This window comes from Erpetoichthys calabaricus, chromosome 3, assembly GCF_900747795.2.
Source record: "Erpetoichthys calabaricus chromosome 3, fErpCal1.3, whole genome shotgun sequence".
Classification (NCBI taxonomy): domain Eukaryota; kingdom Metazoa; phylum Chordata; class Cladistia; order Polypteriformes; family Polypteridae; genus Erpetoichthys; species Erpetoichthys calabaricus.
The window spans coordinates 201,712,015-201,737,063 of record NC_041396.2 but is presented as its reverse complement, the minus strand read 5'-3'; the positions used below and the strand labels follow the sequence as shown (position 1 = coordinate 201,737,063).

At 36.2% G+C, this 25,049-nt stretch overlaps 1 protein-coding gene across 1 annotated transcript in view; it reads left to right on the top strand.

Annotated features, from left to right (window-relative positions):
- Positions 1 to 25,049, top strand: part of bckdhb (branched chain keto acid dehydrogenase E1 subunit beta) — a 225,917-nt gene that overhangs the window by 45,760 nt on the left and 155,108 nt on the right. The window contains exons 4-5 of the mRNA XM_028797663.2: positions 20,781 to 20,914; positions 21,701 to 21,856. Coding sequence (XP_028653496.2) covers positions 20,781 to 20,914; positions 21,701 to 21,856 — 290 coding nt within the window. The remainder of the gene's footprint in view (positions 1 to 20,780; positions 20,915 to 21,700; positions 21,857 to 25,049) is intronic.

Below are 25,049 nucleotides of genomic sequence, written 5' to 3'. Positions count from 1 at the left end.
AGGAGAGAGAGAAAGCCGGTACGTTACAGTGAGTGAGAGCAGGCTCGAAGGAAATGTGTTCCTGTGGTATAGCGGGATTTTTAATCAGGTGACTGACAGTAGTGGAGTCAGGCACAGAGAAGGTCAGCTGGTGAGAAAGCATCTTGACTGTTGCAGGGACTGCATCGGTGAAGCAGGTGAGATGCTAATGAAAAAGAGGCACAGGGCTTATTGGTTTTTAAAGACTGCTTCCTTCATTGTGTTTTAACCTCAGTTTTAAAAGATTGCGCGGCTCTCTGTCTCGCGCTGCCTGTGGGTATGCCTCTGTCTCTCTGTGGCGCTGCCTGTGTGTGTCCCTCTGTCTCTCTCTGGCGCTGCCTCTGTGTGAACCAAGGTTCCACTGAGGTTGACTAATGAAAAGTCAACGTGGCTCAGAGCTGCAAGTGGACTGTGGCACAGACAAACAGAAATGACGGCATGTTTTCCGAGGCGTTGCGTCCGAGTTGGTGGGCGTGGCTCTGCGAGTTTTCGTCGTATCCAATGGTCTAAGAGTTGGTGGCCGTGGCTCCTTCCTGCGTGTGCCATTGGCATCTTAACTTGTCGGCGGTTTAGTGAATCCATGCCCCTTCCAGCGTGCTTTCCATGGGTGGCTACTTGTCTTCCGGCTTAGTGAATTATATATATATAGATTTTATTAGAGTCCCTTCCTTTCATAGATCCTAGAGGACAATGGGAAAAAGTTCTCTTAATTAATATATCAGAAAAGGAGAGGAAGGTAGCAATGCAGAGAATTCACTCGAGCTCCATATGTGCAAAGCATAGAATTATTCAACTCAAAATTATATATCGAGCTCATCTGTCTCGCTTAAAACTGTCCAAAATATTTCTAGGGCAAGATCCAACCTGCGAACGCTGCAACCAAGCTCCTGCCTCACTGGGTCACATGTTTTGTGCCTGCACCAAATTAACATCATTCTGGACCAAAATTTTTAAGTGCCTTTCAGACAGCCTTGGTGTCACAATCCCTCCTAATCCATTAATAGCTGTGTTTGGTGTTCTTCCAGATGGATTTGAAGTGGAGAAGGACAAGCAAACAGTGATTGCATTCACTACACTTTTGGCATGCAGACTTATTTTGTTAAATTGGAAGAATCCTAACTCCCCTCTTATAAGTCAGTAGGAAACTGATGTTTTATATTATTTGAAATTGGAAAAAATCAAATTCTCAGTTAGAGGATTTGTATAGAACTTTTTCAAAACCTGGCAGGATCTAATCAATAATATTTTAGAATAAGAAGAAATAATTATTTCTGCATTTCTTTTCCTTCTCCATTTATCTTTATTGCCCTATTAAACTCAACAATTTAGGTATGTTTACAAGCTTTAAGTGTTACTGCTTTGGCCTTGCTGTCCTTCCCAGTGGTGGGGTTTGATTTCTTTTCAATCCTATTTTTTGTAAAAATTGATCTATTTGTACCGAGTGATTAAAATAAAATTAATAAAATATATATAAATAAATAAATAAATAAATAAAAAGTGTGAAACTCAGTGTTTCTCAACATTGGGCAACTTAGTCAGGATCAGCACAGAAGGCCCATCGCTTGAGCAGTTTCCTGAGTCCTGTGTTAAATGCTGGCTCATTTCAAATATGTGTAAAAGAAATCACATTACACTGAATGGTCCTCTGACACTGACTCGGAACCTGAGTAAAATACATGGTTCTTAATGATTGTACATAGGTTGAAAGTTATAATGACAGTTACCCAAATTGTCAAGACGGACATAAAAGTGTAAGGGAAGGATGCCCTGCACAGGAGAAGGTTAGGCAGATAAGTGATTGAAAGATTCAAGTTTTACACATTTTGTTATTTGGCACATAAGTCAAAGCTATTTGCTCCTAATGTTTTTTCTTTTAGGAGCCACTTGCTCCTTGAGGTGAATTTTTGTCTGGAGCGCTGTAGTATAAAAATAACAACTCCTTTATAGTTTTTTGCCTGTAATGGATAAGTCCTGGGAGAAAGCTATCAGAATTATTTGTTACCAGTCTTTAGAAAATGTGACAGGTGCCTCTTAAGTAAATGTTTGCCTATTTACTTTAAGTAAAATGGCTTTATATTGGCATATTGTAACTAATTTGAAAATCTGTTCAGGATATTTTCATGGTGCTCAGGAGAACTTCAATTCCATATTTGCTTTCACTTTCAGTCTAATCTTTCCAAACTTGCAGCATGTTAGGTAAACGTCTTTGTGCAGTGAAAGCTAAAACAACCCATCACCAAAACATTTTTTTTCTGCATGCAGTTATTCTTACTAATCAGCTCTGAGCTTCTACTTAGTTTCTATGTATACCTGCACACTAGAGAGCCTGGACATTTTCATTCTACTATTTTTTTGTATTGCCCTTGTGTGCACATTGTATTTTATCATTTTATATTTTATCTTCTTATATTTATCTTTTGGATTCTGTGATGTTCTTATATATAGCACCAACACTTTGTAGACAAATTCGTATTTGGCCAATAAAGTGAATTCTGATTTGGTTCCGAGTTCATACAGTAGAGAGTAAAGTGTATGAGGAGTCTCAGAGTTACAAATGTGTTATTTGTTTCATTTATTTTTGTAATACCTTTATTTATATTGTAATCTTGCCATTCTGTGCACATTTTATTATTATTCAGTTGTGCGTCTATTGATTGTTTCATAAACAGCATGTGATGTTAAGTCACTTTAAAATATTGAAGTGATTGATGTAAATCAGTTTTGTTCTCCAGATTTCTTTAAAGTATTACTTCTCAGTGGTAGAATTTACACATTATAATTAATTTTTGGAAACAGTTTTAAAAATTATACCATTTTAAAAAGTTATGAAGAAAAGTACAATTCTGAACAAAAGACCAAATACATTTTTTGAATATAGGGAAGCCAAGGTTGTTTTAACATATCACTGGGCAGTCTTTTTTTCAAGTGTGCTATACATCAATTCACCTATACTTTTTTGTAGTTTGCATTAGCATAGAAGCCGACTGTGGTGGATTTTCATACTAAGGACTCTCTTTATTGGCACAATAGCAGCTGAAGGTATTCGTATGCTTAAAACCACAAAAAGTTTGATAAATGAGATGTGACCATTCAGTCAATTAAGTTTCTATGCTTAGGTAATAACCAATATTCTTATTCTTCTGATAGGACAGTAGCTGTGTAGGCAGTTTTGATTAGTAATAGGCAAAGTCTTCCAAATATAAGGCAGCTTTTAAAGATACTATTTTTTTATATATGAAATTTTTTATTTTTCAGTGGCTGGAGTGAATTATGTTTTTCTGTTTTTTTTTTTTTTTTTTTTTTTTATCAAATCTCCTGTTATAATATAACTAATGGATGCATCCAGAATACCAAAAGGGGAAGTCTTGTGGGGTTCACAGTTTTATGTCTTTCATATTTAGTTTATATGAACAATCAGTTTTAGAGAATGAAAGTATCTCTGAAGTTTAAGTTTTTAAGTTATACTATGTATTATGAGCTCCTACTTTCAGAAAATAGTGCAGGAAGTATCTGACACTGTACATCAGATTTATTTATTACAGTTTTAGGAATAGTACTTGTATAGTCATTTAATAGAAGTATTAAAGTGTAATAGGGTGTTTTTTTTTCCTCTAACTGATTTTGCACGATTAACATTAAGTATGCTGTGTACTTATGTAAAGCTAAAAAGTGATTTGATTCGTATAAATATCTAATTTCACATATTAATCTTTTATTTTATAACATCAATTCCATAAAAAAGATGTATCTTGTTGTTCAGTACAGAAAACCATTTTTTTTGTTCTATTTAGGAAATATTTCAACAGAATGTGATGTTTTCACCTTGCTTGACATATGAAAATTCAAATAATTCATGGCCTTTGCTTTTTACCTTATAACATGAGCCCATACAATGCACTTGATCGGGCCTTTTTAAGTTTGACAAAGGAAATGGATCACAGACGTCAGTATAAGAAAAAAAAGTCTCATTATCATATAAATGAATGTTTCTATAAAAAGACTGACTCTTTGTAACATTTCTTATGTTTCTGTTGAGATTAGATTGCTTGCAGAAATGCTGAGTGAAATGACGTAAGAAAGTGACCCTTTTTAACCAGGCATTCTGTGCTGGTGTCACAGTTTGATAGAGCAAGGCTAGAATATGTTTTATATTGTTGCTGTTGTATTCATTTTCTTATGTAATGTTCTTTTTTGTAATTTTGTGCGTTGATTTTCAAAGTTTGTTTTCTCACCTGAATCAAACATGTCAAAGAACTGTTCATTTAATAATGGAATTAAGGAAACGTTAAGCTTTGTATGTTAATTTAAATTTATTGTGTATTTTTAATTGCTTATATTTGTGCAGTTGTTTGAACATTATACTTTAATGTATCAAGAGCTGCATGCATTTCAGTGACTTTATGTGTTTAAAGTACCAGATAAATATTAACAAATACTTGCCGAGTAATAAGAAGAAGAAGAAATACTTCATTTTTACTGTTTAAGTTTTTTTATTTTATGGAATTTTCTGTTATTTTCATTTTTAATGTGTTGTGTTTTACTATGTTTCATAGGTGCAAGTACATAGTAGACCTTGTGTGCTGTGCACATTGGCACATGGAGTTTTGAAGTAGTCAGGTACATCAGAAGCATAGTCAGCTAAGGTTGTATGAAGTCACTTTTTATTCTCACATTTATAAAGGTATAGCTTTTAGTTTAAATATTTTAGTCTCTTATCTTTCAGTAAAAATAAGGATAGAAAAAAGAGGAGTATTAGTCAAATGAATAAACAAAACTGGAATTGACCACATGTATTAGACTATACTGTGCACCATCAGTCTGCCTATTGAATGGTAAACTGTAGCCCTGCCCATTACATTCAGAGATGAATGAGAATTTAATTGTGGTGCAGTTTTTAATTATCTTGTTCAAATGCATGAAGCTACTAGATTAAACAGTTGAAAGTCACAGCTAATTGGTCACATTGCTGTGATTTCAAGGCATGGAAGGATGAAAAATTTCTATTTGTGAACTAATTAAATAGATAAAAACAAAAATAACAATAAGTCTTTTTTCCTTGAAAGAACAGGATTTTAAAATAAACTATGATTCCCACCAATTCTGTGCTGAAATTCAAACCCATCAGTATTCATTAAGATAATTGTTTAGAGACCAGCATGTTAACTATAATAATTACCTCTCTAGTCTGATTCTGTGCCTAACTGTCTAAAGTGTGTTAGTGTTTGTTTGCAAGAAACTAATAGTCTAATTAAACTTCTCTCCAAAATCTAACTCCAGTTAGCGCATCTTATCATATGTAAACCAAGAACTGTTTTGTGCCCACTCGGGAACACCAAATAAATGTAGAAGTGTGAGTGAGGAATTCCTTCTTGAGCCCACCCAAGGATGCCAAATTAATGTAGGAAATGTATGGATTCGAGCAAGAGAATTGATTTATTTCTGTTATTCAGTTAATTATCTTTCTGCTTGGCAGTAATTAAACAATTTGTTAAGGCGCCCACCTTATCCTTCTTACCTTTCTCTGTAGGAGGGTTTTCTGTACATTAGACTTATATCAAGGTAACTAAAGTGCATTAATTGTTAAGAAACAAAATAATACAATTTATTGATAAACACAACAATTGTAGAAATATGATAACTGCATAATGCATATATACTGACATAGCAGATAGTATACAAGTCAGACGAGACAAAAATATAACACAGAAAGTACCTTGCTGTTTACTGCCAGTTTAGAGTTCTAATTTACTTTGGCACAGATGAACAGTTTTATGATACCAGGTCTTTAAGAATGATGTCATATGCTGTGTGGAGAATACTTGCATTGGAGTGCACCCTTGGTTTTTGCAATATGGTCCTTTGTGCATGGTGTTGTGTAATGCAGCCTTCCTTAGCTCATTGTTAGGCTCTCTGTTTTGCCTTCTGCAACATCATATGACAAAGCATTACTCTTTCTGATACAAGATTGTATGTAGGTGCTGAAGTTCCCTTCTTGTAGTGATGCCGTTTTTCAGTCTTTTCAGACAGGGCTCAGTCACTGGCGTGGAGCTTGGCTTGTCAAAGTGTATCTTAAAGCTAGTTCATGGCATCTAGCTCCAAGGCTCGGTAGAAAATAGCTTTCAGACCTTTACAGACAGTGGGTGGCTTCTTACACCAAAGAGAGTGGCTTCCCAGCTTTCATGCGCAGCAAAGAGAGAAGAGATGAATACAGTTATTTCTGATTCATAAGTCTCTGATGATTGGATGAAATTCCTTCCAGTTACAGATGCGGTGCCTACTTATAGCAGTGTTTTTTGTCTTTCACATCGAGCCAATTTATTTTGCGGGTGCAAACCTAAAATGAATGTTATTTTGGGTGTCTTCTGTTTGAGAAAGTCTCTGCAAAGGTGTCAGCTCAACTCTGATTTACACTAATAGTATGCTATCAGATGAAGTACACAGATGACCAAAGTTTGGTTTGAGCTGCAGTTTAGCCATTTACATAGGAATGCAGGTTTTTTTGGGGTAGGTGGGGGGAGGGTGTGTGGGGAAATGGATTTCTACATCCCTGTTAAATCTGCTGTCTTAGTTTGGATAGCTCTCCATTTATAATATCAAAACAGTTTAAATATCGGAGGATAACCATCACAAAGGAATGTAAAGGTTTTTTCCAGTACAATTTTGGAAGTATTATGAATAAAGTCAGACAAGATGTTAACAGGTGGTTGTCCCTCCATCTCACCTTAGCAGGGAGAATTATCACTGTCAAAATGAGAAAGTAGCTATGTAAATAAAATGTAGTATTAAAATAAACATGAAGATACTACTGTATATTTATTCCTCAGTGTTCCTATATACATAAATAAATCATTCTTTAAGAAGTTAGACTCAATTATAACAACATTCATCTGGAATATTAAGTGGCCACAGATTTAAAAGTCGACTAGATCTAAAGCAGGCATGGCTTTCTTGTATGCTTTGCCTTGTTCTACACTTAATATTAACTCTTGTCAGTACACTCATAGTCCAGTTGTCTGCCAGTTACTTAAAATATGGTACCAATTTAGGACACGTTTCGAAGTAAAAGAGCTCTTATCTGTTGCTCCTGTGCACAATAATCATCTGTGTAAGCCCTCTCGGATGTACTCAGTCTTTAATTCATGGAAGCCACTGGGTATTAAGACACGTACATTGTCTGCATAAGGATCTCTATTTACATCAACAGTATACTCCAGAGTCAACCTCCCAGCTACATACTTTTTCTCCTATATGTACATTAGAAATTTTATAAAAGAAAACTTTCCAACTTTTCCTCGTCTTACAACCATATCAATCCCAGCAGCCATATTAACTAGTATCGATGAAGGCTCGGATATCTATAATAATAAAAGGCAAAGCCCTCACTGACTGACTGACTGACTCACTGACTCACTCATCACTAATTCTCCAACTTCCCGTGTAGGTGGAAGGCTGAAATTTGGCAGGCTCATTCCTTACAGCTTACTTACAAAAGTTAGGCAGGTTTCATTTCGAAATTCAAAGCGTAATGGTCATAACTGGAACATATTTTTTGTCCATACACTGTAATGGAGGAGGCGGAGTCACGTATCGCGTCATCACGCCTCCTACGTAATCACGTGAACTAAAAACAAGGAAGACATTTACAGCACGAGTCACACGCGGGAACGAAGGTAAATGACGTTAATTTTTGACTGTCTTTTAATACTGTGTAAGCATACATATTAACACATGTGCGATTAAACGTGTGCATTTACGGGGTGATTTCTCAGGCTTAAAAGCTCGCCTTTTACTAAAAAGGTAAATGCAAAACTATTTTCAATCAGTTTATTGAAACGCTCCCGTTAAGGATTGCAATAACATATTCGCGAGATAAAAGAACGAAGTAGGGGGAAATGGAGGAACAGCCGCAAACAGCGAAGAGCAAAAAATTAATTAAACAATTGAGAACGGAGCGAGTTAAGCATACAAGCATGTTCATAACGGAAACAAAGCACGGTGTAAAACGTAAGTTTCAATTAAGTTTATAGAAACACTCCCGCTGCGGATTGCAATAACATATTCGCGAGATAAAAGTTTAATGAGAAGACACGAGGTATAAACGAACCACACGCCGTGGCGCAACGTTAGGGGCAACAGTTTCAACCATTCTATGATCTGCTTCTCGCAACTGAAAGACGGCACATGGCGGATGTTAGCCGACTTGCTGACCGCAACGTTAGGGGCTTCAACTATGGCGCTGACGCCACATCTCAGTGCCAACACTTTGCAGACTGTACTTAAAAGACACGCCCTCCTCACTGGACAGTTAAAAACACCAATCAAACTAACAATGACATCAAGTATTACCCAATCAAAAGTAGGAAAGGAGGCATCTTCATAAAATGCGTGTGGGATGATTTGCATGAGACGCTGCTTTAAAAAAAAATGATAAAAAAAATACGGGATAAATCACGTCCAGTATTGATTCAAAACGGGACGCGCAATTTCATTCTCAAACGCGGCACGATTCCGTATTTTAAAGGACGGGTGGCAACCCTACAGTGCCAGGTAACCACCCATACAATCACATTGTGATTCAGACTAGGAATGCAATGAATGTAATTACCCCGATCTACATACAAGGCGAAAGTCTTGCAACATTCAAAGATGATGGTTTGGGATAAGTACACCATACAACATAAAAGAGCTTATGAAGCCTTGAACCGAAAAAAGTAAGATCTCAGAGATCGTAAAAAAAAAAATAGGAGGTAATGTCGTTTTACTCGCTGTAGATTTTAGTCAAACATTACCAGTTATTCCACGAGGGAGACCAGCAGATGAACTCAACGCGTGTTTAAAATCCATGCTTCTCACACGCTCGGTTATATGTCGCGTGTTCTCGGGTAGGTGCACCAAAAAATGTATACATTTAAGCATGTAATGGGCAAACAAAAAATGAGGTATACCCGAAGGCACTGCAGTAGTACTTAATGTAACTTTACTTCTTAAATGTTAATGTTTTACTGTTTAATAATTTATACGCTTCTTATATGTTGTTCAAATTCTTTTATCAAAATACCACTGACAGCGCAATGCACGATAACATGGAGTGAATACACCATACGCATCCGCCCACGGCTGCCCTGCTGTGCGCAGATAGGAGTTGATTCTACAATAAAATAAAATAAAGATAAAAAGACTAAAACAATCATCACCCATAAAGCGTGTGTGTGTGTATATATGTGTGTATATATATATATATATGTTGATATGTGGATGTGTATATGTATATATATATATATATATATATATATATATATATATATATATATATATATGTAGATATGTATATATATGTGTATATGTATATATATGTTTATGTGTGTGTGTGTGTATTTTATATATATAAAACACAGCAACACTCATAACAATGACAACACAATTACATTGACAATCATCTATCTATCTATCTATCTATCTATCTATCTATCTATCTATCTATCTATCTATCTATCTATCTATCTATCTATCTATCTATCTATCTATCTATCTATCTATCTATCTATCTATCTATCTATCTATCTATCTATGTTACGTTATTTTTAAAATGTTTCCTTTTTTTTTCATAACCTCTTTAACACACTACTTCTCCGCTGCGAAGCGCGGGTATTTTGCTAGTTATCTCAATAAAATATAAAAACATTTTAAAGAACCTACTTCTCAATTATCCTAGGGCATGATGGGAAATGGACCATTCAATTGGTATCTCAGAAATGGAGTGGAGTTCAGTTTAGCCATACATGAAATACACTGTTGTTCAAGTGTTTCATAATTCAACTAAAGGTCTTACATATATCGCATTTATCTTTCTCTTTTTGCTTGTGGATAATACAGAAGCACTGTCTATCACACTTTTTTTATTTCGAACAGTTCAGAGTCATAATAAATATGCAAAACTTTGTCAGCAGAGTATTTTTTTTATGATAGCAACGGTTAACCAATGATCGCAACAACGACTCAGTTCATCTTGTAGTCTTTTCTGCCAAATCAACCAGTATGCTATAGGCATTGCTTGTTAATGCTTTAACAATGCAAGTATTTTCTGCCTTGATGTTAATGATTTTTAACAAAAGCCTTAAAAAGGCTTAGCTAGATGCTACCATCAGTAACAAGAGTTGATGCTATGCGTTTTTTGGCAAACGTAATTTTAGATCATAATTGTACTGTTTTTAAAAGGTAGAGACTTGTACAAAGAATACAACTTTTTAAATTTTTGAATAAAGCAATTGAACTTTTACACAAATTTTGCATATTTGAAAAACCTTAAGTAATGGATTCATCAAAATACAAATCAACCAACTATTTAATTAACAAAATAGTTCATAGTTGCAGCCCTAGTTCTTATACATTTGACTGTCGATTTTGCCTTCCAATAACATTTTTATTAAATACACTAAATTTTATATGACCACATTCAATTATATATGAAATTTATTATGACAGCCCTACTGCCAACACTAAACATTAACCCACTACACATTATATTGCAGAAGGAACCAGATAATTCAGCTGTCCCCAGCTTTGTGATTTTTATGATCCACAAAGTTTTTACTTATTAAAATATAGTAGTACATCAGGTTCAACAAGCAGTTTTGTGTACATTGTAAATGTCTCACCAATTACAAATAAAAAGGTTAAATTGAATTAATATGTGTTTCATGTCTCATGGTTGTAGAAGCAATGTCAACATTTGTTTTCATGGTGGCAGTTTTCTGCATTATCAGGCTAAAGCAATATTTGAAGCTATTTCTGAGAAGTAAGGCACAATATCTCATTTGGTGAAAATGAAAATCTGACTTATTCACATATGGTTTTTAACACGAGTACAGCATATGGTGTGAATTTGCTAAAATATAGGCAAGATGTAATACCACAAAAATTTTTAACATTTTAGTCTGCTTTAAAGGTAAATGTACAGTGTTTTTATTTTTTTTTTAACTCATGTTGTTTTTAACTAAAATATTTAATAGTTCAATGTAAATGTTTGGTCTATATTTGAATTAATTCACCTGTAACTCTGTGAATTTCATATCAATTCCTCCATTTAAGATCGTATAAATTAGAGGAGAAAGAGTTGAAAACCTGCACCTTACATCACACATTTGGGATGGTCTTAGTGCTAGGAAGCCCAACTCATGTGCTGAAGGTGCTTAGTTCAAAACATTTTTAAGCACCTGCTACAAATCCTGGTAAGGTAAAAAATGTAATAAAAGTAAACTGCTGTGATGAGTGAAATTGAAAATTCTGAACTTTGAAAACTCAAGTCTCAAGTTAAAATCTAAATTTACAAGTCTGTTTCAAAGTCATAAATGTATATACAGTAATCCCTCCTCCATCGCGGGGGTTGCGTTCCAGAACCCCCCGCGAAAGGTGAAAATCCGCAAAGTAGAAACCATATGTTCATATGGTTCTTTTTATATATTTTAAGCCCTTATAAACTCTCCCACACTATTATAAACATTTCCCGCACAATTATACAGCATAAACCCTTTGTATTCTCTTAGATATTAGGTAAGATTCGTTGAAATTATGTATGTAAACACAGTTTATATACAGTAAAACCTAAATATTATTTTAAATATATCAAGCGTCTCCGATATCACATATGTTACGACAGACAGGTCACCAGCAGTAAATACGTGCAATGCAAGAAAAATTGTATACAGTAAAATGTGTGTACAGTGACACTAAACTATGTACATGTAATAAGTACTGTACGTAGATAATTAATTATGGTTACTCACCAACAATGACACGACGACTTGTCCGATAACGATGAGTTTAATTTTACTGCACAACAAAGGAGAGCGTTACAGCTCTTCTAAAGGAGCCTCTTCAGGCGTCTGTGTAACACCGCCGTCATTCTTCTTCCATCAGTCTTCAATCCAGATCCCTAAAGCAGATTCCATCCAGACTACTGCCTTATCAGGTCCACTTGCAACTCGTTTTGCACCCTTGTTAAAGGACACTGCAGCTGTAGATCTTATATGCTTTTCCTCCTTTTTAAATAAAAAGAATCGTAGACTCATTGATACCGTAATGGTGTCCTGCAGCGGTGTAGCTGTTCCCTTCCTTCAACATATCCAAAACTTTTACCTTTTCTGCAATCATTTGCATCTTCTGTTGGCGCTTGGACACGGCCCCTGAAGCAGTAGCAGGAGCACGTTAATGCTGAATGAGTGAGATGAGACTTCCTGGTTAATGCAGCACTCCGTCGCTGAGCCAATCAGCACACAGGAACTTTAACTGTGTGCTCTGATTAGGTAGCTTATCAGTCATCCACCAATAGCGTCCCTTGTATGAAATCAACTGGGCAGACCAACCGAGGAAGCATGTACCAGAAGTAAAAAGACCCATTGTCTGCAGAAACCTGCGAAGCAGCGAAAAATCTGCGTTATATATTTAGATATGCTTACATATAAAATCCGCGATAGAGTGAAGCCGTGAAAGTTGAAGCGTGATATAGCGAGGGATTACTGTATGCCAAATTTTGTAAATGTCTGAGCAGTGGTTAGTGGTTGATATAAGCTTTAAACACTTTGAACTTTAAATTCACCCAAAACTTAATTAGCTCTAAGGAGTTGTCCACAAAATTTTATAGGAGTTGGTACTTCTTTTTCTTGAGTCGCAATGTCCACCAAATTTTTGCCACAGACACACATATATCTACATCTTTCCAAAAATGCTCAAAACCTGTTTTAGGGATATCAAATACATGTTATTCCATTGAAAAGTCAAAGCATTTTCTTTTAAAACAGTTCATCATATACGAAATATGGAGAAAGTAAAAATGAAGTGTGGCTAATGAGCTTGAAAGCATAAGCTCCATGTGACATTGGCAATAGAGTCCATAAGATGATACTCTATAAAATGTCAAAAGTAAATTATATTTTGGTTATTATTAAAACTGTACTACATAAACATGTTTTATTTTTCCATGACATTTCTTGTCTGGCATCAGGTTCTTTTTCAAAGTTGTTTCTTTATATACCATGACAAGTTTCATTCTTACATATGCTAATCTGAATTTTAGGACTGGAGGCTTTCTAAAGAAGAGCCAAATTACTGTCTGTTTTAGTTGACTTTTCAGTATGATCCAAAGTTATGTTATGTGTCACTGAATTTTCAAAAATGCTTTTAACAGTCAAGATGTCAAAGCCAAGTTCACTTTTCTGTAGAAGTGAATTGACCACAAATATAAACCAGGATGGAAAATATCTGAAACGCATGGTATTTTGTAGTGAATCAGTAATATACATAAACAAATGAAAACTGCAACCCTCCTTCAGTGAAACTTAGCTAACATCCCATACAGTATATGCCATTTATCTCTCTGTAAGATATTCTATTCACTTAAATTCCTGGGGCAATTTCCAAGGCTAGATACTCCACCAACATCCTGAAGTAAATAAAATACATAGAAGTTGCTTGGTGCTCAGACCATTTTCAGATGATCACAATGTTAGCAAATGCTGTTATCACTTAGTATGTTGGGGAAAAAAAGAAAAGCTGTCTGCTGTAAGACAACACATTTTTCCATTTGGCTGCAACTGAAATAGAAGTGCAAACCCTCCTACAATGCACCAATAGTTTAAATATACTGTACAGACCATGAAATCCAAACAGTGAGTGCCCGAGCATATGGGAGGTATGCACAATTTTGTAAGAAGATATGCATAGTCAAGCCAATTTTAAGCCCACTGCTGACTGGAATTAAAGAGCAAAAAATTGTTCAGTTCGGTAGTGCATCACTAATATTCTGTAGTCTTGGTTAATTTTGCGTATATCTAGAGGGCTTTAATGGGGAACAATGAAATTCTGATTGTAAAAGTTACGATAGTTATATGAATTATATACAAAGGTGAAAAATGTTTAAGAAGACACCAGTCTAATGTTGGTTTTGGTTTAGGTGCCTAATTATGGTATTACTATTTTTGGCCTTATTTCTGCCACCCTTTCAAAATTGGTAGAAACTTTTACAATATAAACATATTCTTTTCTTGCAAGGTAGAAAATATAATAATAGGCACAAGCTGAAAATACTCCACCAGTTTCCAGAAATTTTTTAAAGATTGATATGATTTGCTAAAATTCCAGGATTAATTTCCTTATCCCACATCTCTCCCTATCCATATTACTAACCGAGAATGCTAAACCGGATGATGGACGCAGGCACATCCGGCAATGGGCCGTAGCTGCAAAAAGACGTACTGCGCAGGCGCAAAAAGAGTCCGCGAGAGTCGGCTGAGGAGCCGAGAAAGGCGGACAAAAGAGGGCGAGAGAGGCAGATGAGGGGCCGCGAGAGGCGAACAAGACCACAGAAAAAAGGAGTGAGCACAGGAAAAATGGAGAAATGAGGCGCAAAGAGCACCGAAAAAAGGAAAAGGCACATAAAAAAGTATTCAAACGCAAGCAAAGCACGAAACACATTGCACACGAAACTAGACCCAAAAAAAAAAAAAAGAGGCTCGCGCACAACAGCAAGGCACCCCCCCTCCCCCCCCTACAGGCACCGGACGGGACACACACCAAGAGGGGGATTCAACAAGCCCATGGAACACAAAAAAAAGAACACAAAACCACCCCACAGACCCTACAAGCAACGGACGGGACACACAAAGAGGGGGATTCAAACAAGACACAGGAACACAAAAAGAAAGAAGACGCTCGCGTAACAACAATCCTCACCCCCCCCCACACACACACACACATCCATAAGAAGTGACACCCAAAGCCACATATTCTAAAGTGAACGTCAACACCTTCACACTAGACAGCATAGGTGGATCTCCTTACAATAAAGCACTATTAACCGTTCAACTGCAGAAAAGGAAACATATTAACAGTGACTGCGATCCTCCTTATTACTTATCCATATTTCGCATGCTGAGAAAGAAACAAGTCATGAATACACGGTCACGGGTACAAAACGAAAAGGAAATGATAACAGGAACAAACACACGAACACGAAAGAAACAACAAAATAGACGGCTATGCAGCATAGGTGGATCTCATTACAATAATGCACTATTAACCATTCAACCGCAGAAAAGGCTCCATATTAACAGTGAGTGCAATACTCCTTATTACTTATCCATATTTCTAAAAGAAAAAATGTCTCGACTCCAAAAACGCAAAGCTCAACTAAAGCTTCTAACTAACGATGTACCTAAAAGTAAAAACTTTATGAACTGCATTAGATCCTACAATAGTTCATTTGCTTTTGCATATACCGGAGTAAATATCAGGCCACCAAAAGGCAATGGCCCATACTACTTTCGCATATGTGCACAAATACTGCATCGCATTGGAACAGTGCACCCTGAAACAAATCAACAACGCAAATATGCACAAATCTACATCCTAGATCCACATTACGCAATCTATCAATCAAAGTGCTGCATCGCAACAGGCACGGATTCAAAACGAAACACCTCCCGTCTCAGACATACGTTAATGGCAGCGAAGGCTACAACGGGCTTCTCACACAGCACAGGCAAATCGATTACAGCTCCAAAACAACACGTCCCAAATACTACACATGCAACAACGCGCCTCTCAAACGGCACAAGGAAAACATACACCAGGAAAATTCATTCGGATTAATGAATGTCATTTGCAATCATTGTCATTCAGTTCACTTCCCTGAAGAAACAACTGGCAATACAAGTTATACATTTACACGTTGTTGTCAAAAGGGTCAAATTAGACTGCCTTCTTTACATTCATATACTGAATATCTACAGAAGCTTATAACTGACGATGTACCTTAAAGTTAAATCTTTATCAACTGCATTAGATCCTACAAATCGGTATCCACTATGAACATTAACGGTGGCACTGCACGTGACATCCGTCTTGAAAAAATGTTGTTTATTGATGAATGTTCAATGACATGAAGTCACTTACTCAACACCATTCATAAACTTCTACAAACGTTTATGAATAATAATATTCGATTTGGAGGAAAGGTACTTTTATGAGGAGGAGATTTTAGACAGTGATTAGCTATTCTTCCAGATGCCATGCACTCAGCTATTGTTCAGTGCACCTTAAAATACGCAGACAATTGGCATTACTTTCAAAAGATACAGTTAGTAAAAAAGATACGATGTCCAGAACCAGATCATAACAATTGCTTATTACAACTGAGAGATGGTACACTCACCAATACAGATGGACTTCAGCCACATATTATTACAATTCCTCAAGCCTTTATCTGCGACGACTTAGTTACAGAGACATTTGGAACAGCAATCTCATTAGACCAAATGCCCCTTTTAACACAACGCACTATATTATGTCCAAAAAATATTAATGTGGAAAACATAAATACCCAAGTCATTCCATTACTTCCTGGAGAGACACAACTCTTTCTAAGCTCTGACAAACTTGACTCTGATCACAACAATAACCATCTTAAATGACATTACAAGTTCTGAGCTGGAATTACCTTTTACACTTAAACGGCGTGTACAAAGACATTTTCAAATAAACCTTTACACTGTGCCACACACTTTATTGTTTGATTTCTATTTGCATCATCTACACCGTCACACTATTCTATATCTCATTCATACATCACGCTCTTTGTCATTCCCAACACCAGGGGATGGCGAGCGAAGCGAGCAGGGGGCGGAGCCCCCTAGTACCTTAATAACAGCCTTAGTAATTCAGATAGCTATTATCTTAGCTGTAGTGTTCTTGTTTCATTTTCAAAACTACTACTGTACATCTAGATGTCGGGTAGACAATTTAACATTTTCCATATATGCAACAATAACATTGATTTCTATAGCATATTTTCATACACAAAATGTAACTCAGTGTGCTTTACAAGATATCAAAGAGTTAGTAACAAAGAAAAATAAATTAGTTAAAAATAATAAGTGAAAAAAATGAATTGATACAAGTTTACATAATATAGATATATAATTAGTAGAGAAGTGGAGTCCTTGTGTATAATATCACATTGCAAGTCTCTGATGATGAGGTACACCACCATTCACCTTGCTGTAACTTACAGGCTAGTAATCCCCCTCCCCGTTTCTAATTTATTATCAATTATTTTTCCTCATCTGTAATATAATGCACCTCCTCCTCAGTGAACGAAATTCAGTTTATTGAAATGTATAACTTATTTATAAATGTATTTCATTTTTTTGGATTTTAAAATTGATCATCTGAAAAATATATGACGGTATTGAAATTTATCAAATTATTAAGCAAAATTCAGTTTTCTATTAATGCTAATATTAAGTAAACTGTTTTACACCATGCATAATGTTTTATATGTTTATAACAGTCATAATATATTGAGCTTTTATTGTGTGTTTAGATAATCACAGTTTGACAGTCATCTACCCATTAACATTTTCAGTGATGGGCAATCATTGATGTTTCTGCATAAAAATGTGTTTTCTTTTAATTAACCAAAGTTAAACATTCAAGACAAAGATGAAGAGTACTTCATGGTTTCATAAACAAAACTTCAAGCTTTATAAATATATCAGTCCCTCACTAAATTTAGATTAAAAAGTGGTGGTTTTTAGTTAAATTGTAGGGTAGGTTGGAAAAAAAAGTACTTGCTTTTTATTGAGCGGCATTTCATTGCGTCATTGGAAGTTAAATGAGTTCCAAGTTCCTCCTGTTTGAAAAATGTGTTTTTGGTGTGCTTAAACCCGTGTTTGTTGTGGGTTTAGTATGTAGCCCAGAAGTTACCAGAAGTCATCTTTATCACCATAATTTGTTTTGGGAACATGTCATTCCATAATAAAATCCTCAGAATAGCATTACAAAGATTCTGGAAGTGGTTTCGGTCTAGAAAGCTTTCTTCCTGGTGACAAGGACACAGTTAAATCAAGTACTAGAATATAGTCAGGTTAAAAAATTGATTATGTAATCTTTGTATTGTCCATCTAAAATATTTTTGTTTCAGAAATGTTAAATTAATATTTTTTTACTACCTATGTCCCTTGCTTAGTTGCTGTCAAGCATACAGTATGTGAAATTTACTGATTTCAGAGTTCTATATTGTATCCATGCTTTGCAAATTGATTTGTTTATAATATGGGTCCATTATTTTCTAGGAACTCATACAATACCAAGTCAGCCAAAAAAATGAAACTTATGTTAGCAGTTATTATAATGTATATAGACAGTTCTGCCTGAAAAGATTCTACAGTACTATAAATTTTCAGCTTCTCCTTCAAAGATCTGTCCAGTTCTCCTGCACTCTGCGTTTATTTATTACTGTTTTGGAATAGTTTTCTTTAACATTAATATATTGTGAATGAAATATGCAAATCCGTGCCTGTTGATCACCACCCTCCTCAATTTAGGACTTAGCACAACCCTCTGCTACTAGATTTTGGACTTCCTTACCAAGAGGGCTTATAATGTGTAGACTGACAGTAAATTGACTCTGATCACAAGCACTTTATGGCATAGTGTGAGCCCATTTGTCCACTCCTTGTACAACTATGACTGTATGGCCGGACACAGCTTCAGCTCCATTATTAAATATGTTGATCATAAAACTGTCATATGCCTGATCAGCAGCAACGATTTGACAACTTATAGAGAAGATGCTTACCTGTTGACAATGTGAACACAGCACATTTAAGCTATTGTCAAGGAAGCTCACCAATGCCATTATTTATTCACATTTCTAAGGAAAGTGCTGATTTCCCTATCAGTTCTCACTAATTTCTACAGGTAAACAGTAGAGTCCATCCTCATTCGCTGCATTATGTCCTGTTACAACAACTGCCCAGCTCAAGATTGTAAAGAACTGCAGGTGGTGGTGAAAGTGGTACAAAATATTTCTAGCACTCACCTGACTTTTGCTTTTTTCACTCCTTCCTACTGACAAATGGTACAGGACCGTTCTATCCACAGGTCGCAAGATTGCTGTACATCCAATCATAATAACCAATAATGTTAAAAATACTATAACGTAAAAAAATAGTGTAGATTTTGATAGTACATTAAATAAATTGAGCTTTGGATCGGTACTAAACTTTTGACTGGTATCGATACCAGCTTTTGGTGCTGGCACCAAAATAGTATCAAAGCAAATAACAGGTAACTCCTCGCCCAACCATCGACTTCTTTCGTCATTTTCTTAAAGTTACAGTATTAAAGTGTGTTTGAGTGAAGCAATTATAAGCTGCATGTCTTTTTCCATATGGACAACTGTAAACCTACTTTTGCCAAACTCTGTTTTTCTGAAGAGCAGCAGGGCATGATAAATTGAGCTGGATGTAATACTTTTATTTTATCAAAGACAAATGTGGGTTTTGGCAGATGCAACACGAGATGCATGAAACCTACCATTTAGTTCTGTTACCGAAATTAATTAAATGCTGTAACTGTACCATTTTAAAAATGAAAACCACCTGCCTAATATGTTGTAGGGTCCCTTCGTGCTGCCAAAACATCTCTGACCTGTTGAGACATTGACTCCACAAGCTCTCTGATAGTGGCCTGTGGTATCTGGCACCAAGACTTTAGCAGCAGATCCTTTAAATCCTGTAAGTTGCAAGGTGAACTCTCTATGGATCAGACTTATTTTTAAAGCACGTCCCACATATTGTCTATCAGATTGAGATCTGGGGAGTGTGGATGCCAGGTCAACACCCTGAACTCTTTGTCATATTCCTCAAATCATTTGTGAAGAATTTTTGCAGTGTGGCAGGCAGCATTATCCTCCTGACATTAGTCACTACTATTCAGGGAATACATTTGCCATGAAAGGATATACTGTACATGGTTTGCAACAATCTTTACATTGTTGGTAAATGGCAAAGTAACATCCACATGAGTGCCAGGACCCAAAGTTTCCCAGCAGGTTTCCCAAAGCAACACAGCCCCCGCTGACTTGCCTTCTTCCCCTCATGCATCCTACTGCCATCTCTTCACAAAATGCATGACACACTTGACGTACACATAACCTGAAATTTATCAGATCAGGCAATTTTCATCCATTGCTTCATGGTTCAGTTCTGATGCTCACATACCCATTTTAGGTGCTTTCAGTGGCTCCATAAACAGCAGGCTTCAATGTACTGTGTGTTGTGATGACCAGCGTTAGTTTTTCTGCAGTTTTTGCTACAGTACTAGTGACTGTAGTACCCCTCAGCATGTAGTGTTTGACAATAACTCGGGTGTATGAGTGGTGGTGAGGACAAGACAAAACCTTTAATTCTACTGGAATCCAGGCACTTCCAGGCAGAGGTGGCACAAGTGCATTGAGAAGGGTGGAGGCAACATTGAAAAATGGCATTATCAGTTTTGTTAAGGTTTGTAACATTTTCTAATAAATCCCATTTTCTAACTTTAGTTTGACTCCCCCTTGTGTATGTGTGCGTGTGTGTATGTGTATACATACATACATACACATATATATATATAATTATATATATATATATATATATATATATATATATATATATATATATACACACACATATATACACATACATATCACGCGTTGTTAGTTTTCTTTGTGAACTGTTTTGTGGTTAAACAACTTGAATATACCTATACACTACAATAAATAATGGTCTCAATATCCTTGTAAGGAGAATGATGGAATATCGTTGGTTTATGTTCTGCTGTTTCCATAGACTGTTAGCTTTCATCAATTCTTTTAGTATTTGATGTTATACTTGTGTATTTGCTGAAATAGTTTTTATTTTCATTAACATTTTTCTTTACAGGAAAGGACAGAGTTTTTAATACACCACTTTGTGAACAAGGCATTGTAGGTTTTGGAATAGGTATTGCAGCTACAGGAGCAACTGCTATTGCAGAAATCCAGTTTGCGGACTACATCTTCCCTGCTTTTGATCAGGTGAACAAGTACAAATTTTAATATATTATATTTAAATAAAGTCTTAGGTAGTGTCGCCAGAAAATTGAAATATAAATATTATTATAATTTTATTTTGCAAGGGGGACCTCACAAACTCTTCCTATATCCCCACCATATATATTGTATATAGTATATAGATAGCATTCCGGGATAATAGTTGGGAAGAGTGAGGTTAGAGAATTTTATTTTTTACATGACAGATATTTTGTATATTGAGGTTGTGTACCACTGTTTTAATCTTTGAGGAGAAGGAGAATAGTACGTTAACTTGTGTATTTTTTACTTTTTTGTGTTTTTGTTTCTTATTGGGGTTGAATTAAAAAAATAATAATATTTTTAATTTTTATAATTATTATAATAATTATTTAAATTTTTAATAAAGTAGTTCAGGAATTGCTGACGACATATTAGCATCTCTTCTGTAAGAAGTATATTTACACATATGTTCTTATCCATTGATTGTAACTGCCCACATGTATTAAACAGGAATGTGTGACTGAAGGTAGTGTGTATGTGCATGTGTCCTATGATGTATGGGTAGTTGATTTTTCTGGAATAGATTTCTCCAACCCAAAACCCCAAAAAATTATGTTTGTTTAAGGTTTATTAAATGGATAGTTGGAGGCGGGGGGATATTATATCAGTACCATTCAGCTGCTCATCAATGTTATGTCCATTTGGAACAGCTGATTTTAGTATTACATTCTTTTTATTTTTTTGTATTCTTTTGTTACTCTATCTAACTTTTTATTAATTTTTTTTTAGATTGTCAATGAAGCAGCAAAGTACCGTTACCGATCTGGAAATATGTTTGATTGTGGTAGATTAACTATTAGAGCACCCTGGGGTTGTGTTGGCCATGGATCTCTCTATCACTCACAGAGCCCTGAAGCGTATTTTGCACATACTTCTGGACTAAAGGTAACTTTATTTTTAATTATACACATTAAGTAAAAATAATCTTACAGTCTTTTGCTATTAGATATTTAACGGACATGTGTAACAAACCTGCATTTTAGAGAATAACCAAAAAGTCTGATTTTTTTTCTTCATGTTCTTCATGTTTGTATATAAAAAAGCATATAATTCACAATTCCTGTGTTAATTATGAAAATTGACTTAACTCTTATGACAAAATTTATTAAAATTAGTTACCACAGTGGTGATAAATGCATTATCATATATGTAAATCTTTGTAATCTGCTAAAGATGTAACCTTTAGTACATACAGTATTAGGATGTATGTTTATAGTTAATCAATTTTTCCCCATTCCCAAAAACATATATTAAAATACTAATAATAATGCGCATGTTTTTAAAAATAACCCATTGACAACACTAAAAACACTTGGTACAAATTGGTACAAAAAGACAACAGCCACCACACCACCCTTTTTGCACAAATGATTTATGTCATTGAGGTGTCTGCATATTTAACACTAGAATTACCAAAGCCTACGAAACAACTCGTAAATCCGGCCCACCTTAAATCCCTGCACACCTCTCCGTCAGCGTCCTTTATCTTGTAAATATGTCAATCAACACAAGCAGCAAGCAGCCTCCTATACCATCCCCTCCCCCACGACCACCACAGAAAGGGCAAGAAGTTCTCCCAGTTCAAGACTTATCTTGGAGTGAAGTGCTCGAATTTTAGAAGGGAGATAATTGTTCGTTATTTGGAACACATGCATTTCATGTGTGTTTCGTGTCTACAACAATCTATGTAAAAACATTGTTAAAACAGAAACTTTCTTCATGATATAGTAATAAATGACAAAATGTAGACTGTGATATTGGCGCTTAGTTGGCGCCGACCCGACACAGACTGACAATGGAGGCACGTGTAAAATAAAAGAACTTTTAATTTCTTCTTCACCTGTGGGGCACATCTTCCCCATGAACCCCACAGGCACAACACAGTCCCAAAATACAAAGAAAAATCACCCCAAATCACACTCTTCTTTCCACTCCTCCCGACTCTGGCGCCCTGAGTAGTGGCTGCAGGCTCCTCTTATAGCCCACCCGGAAGTGCTGCAGGTGCTTGTTGACCTACTTCTGACTGCACTTCCCGGATGTGGCTGTGCTCCCGCCCAGATGGGCTCGTTAAGCCATGCAGCTCTATGCAGCTCTCCACAGAGCCCAACCAAGATGAGCTCCGGTGTTCCACAAAAGTGGCTCCAACGCAACCCAGGGGGCTGCCAACAAAGGGTTCCGAGGGACGTAGCGTGGCTCCCATGGCTGCTCCCCCGGATCAGTGACAAAGGGGTGTCCCGGCCGGGCATGGGTCCTGGCTGTCCACCAGAAGACATAAACTGTATAATATTTGAAGGCTGATGGCCAAATATCAAATAAACACTTTCACAAAAGGATCAAGTGCAATATGACAGCTTCCGTGGTACAGCGGTAAGAACTGCTGAATTATAATCCAGAGGTCGTGAGTTCAAAACCAGCAAATTTACTGTTTTGAGTAGTGAGCTGCTCTTATTGTTAATATTACACAATAAAAACATACAGTACATTTGATTTGTGTCTATAATCGCCTGTGTAAATTTATAGTATTTGTAAGAGTTAGCTTTTTTTTTTTTTTTTTTAAACTTTTATTCTCTCAGTCACGATCATGATACAACACCCACCCCCACCACCCCAGTTCTGACGCTGTTACTTTTTATCTGAAACTGGGAATAACTGTAGATGTGAGTGGTGTTTGAAACTATGGAACTGGAAATTCTCTGATCTGGGGGGATAAAAGCTGACACACAAACGCTGGTGAATCTGCCTTCTTCGTATCTCACTGTCACTTGATTTTTTATTTTTTTATTCAGTTTTATTGAGTGTTCCTGCTCACGCTGAATTAGTATGCACCTTATGGACCATGATGGCAAAGCCGCACTGACAAAAAACAGTGACATAGGTATATATTATATTTGGAATATTTATTACCTGTATAGTACATTTCAGAAAACATTGTGGCACTGATGCAACATTATTCATATTCATTTGCATTCCTTCTTGCGGTTGTAATCAGTGACCACGTGTTTTTTTTGTTTTTTTTTCCCGATCTTGCCCAATCTCCACATTTTGGTGCATGGTTGTTTCTTTTATACTTCAGGACATGCAGAGGAAAGAATAGTACAGAGAGATCAGTTCCACGCTATATGCAATCATCATATTCAAATGTTAACAGTTCCCACACACCCAAGGACTGTCCTTCCTACATTTACAACATGTGTACCTGTTGCAATGTACACTCTTCTCTCTATGCTGTGGTTCCTATTACATTGAAGGGGCACCTGACACTAACTGAGCTTGCTTTCCTGGGGGAAGCAGTGGTCTTGGAACAGAAACTTGTTGATGTTGCATCCTCTTTTTCTTTTTCCATCGCCTATTCTTGTATGTGGGATGTTTTATTCCCTTTCAGATTACAATTTATATCATTGGTGGTAAATTATGCATATCCTCATACTCTTGAGCCCCTCTTATAGCACTTTCAAATATATTCTTAAACTTACTATATACCTGCCTTGTCCAACCCAGTGGTGTGTAGACAAAGTCTTTTGCTTGGTGGCTTTGCAGATCCCTCCGAACAAACGTGTGGCTGGTACAGGAACTGATTAGTCTTTGCCATTACTGGCACATAAACTAAATAGTCTGATTGCCATTACAGAACTAATGAGATGAACACATGGTGACTTTCCATTCAGCAGAGGAACACTTCACTTGTCCTGCACTGGATACAGCAGTCAATCATGGGAGTCCTCGCATTCAACAGCTGTCATCTCATCTCTTTACCTCAGTGGCATTTCACAGTCTGTTTGTATTAAAATCCATAAAAACTTTGTTTCTGCAACAAATATATGCACAACCATATAATGGCATCAGATTTACTTAGCTGGACTTACAATCTTTGTTTGATTCTGCACTTCTTCCATTCTGGATAAGCGACTTATTTCTTCACCAGCTATTATCAGGTATGTGCAGCAGACCAAGAGTCATTAGTACAGTATAGTCACTTTAAATCTTTGTTTGTAGAACACCACCTTTTCTTCATTGATGAAGCACCACCACTGAGTTGGAGAGATTTGAACAACCACTAAATTGAGTGGCCAAACTACAA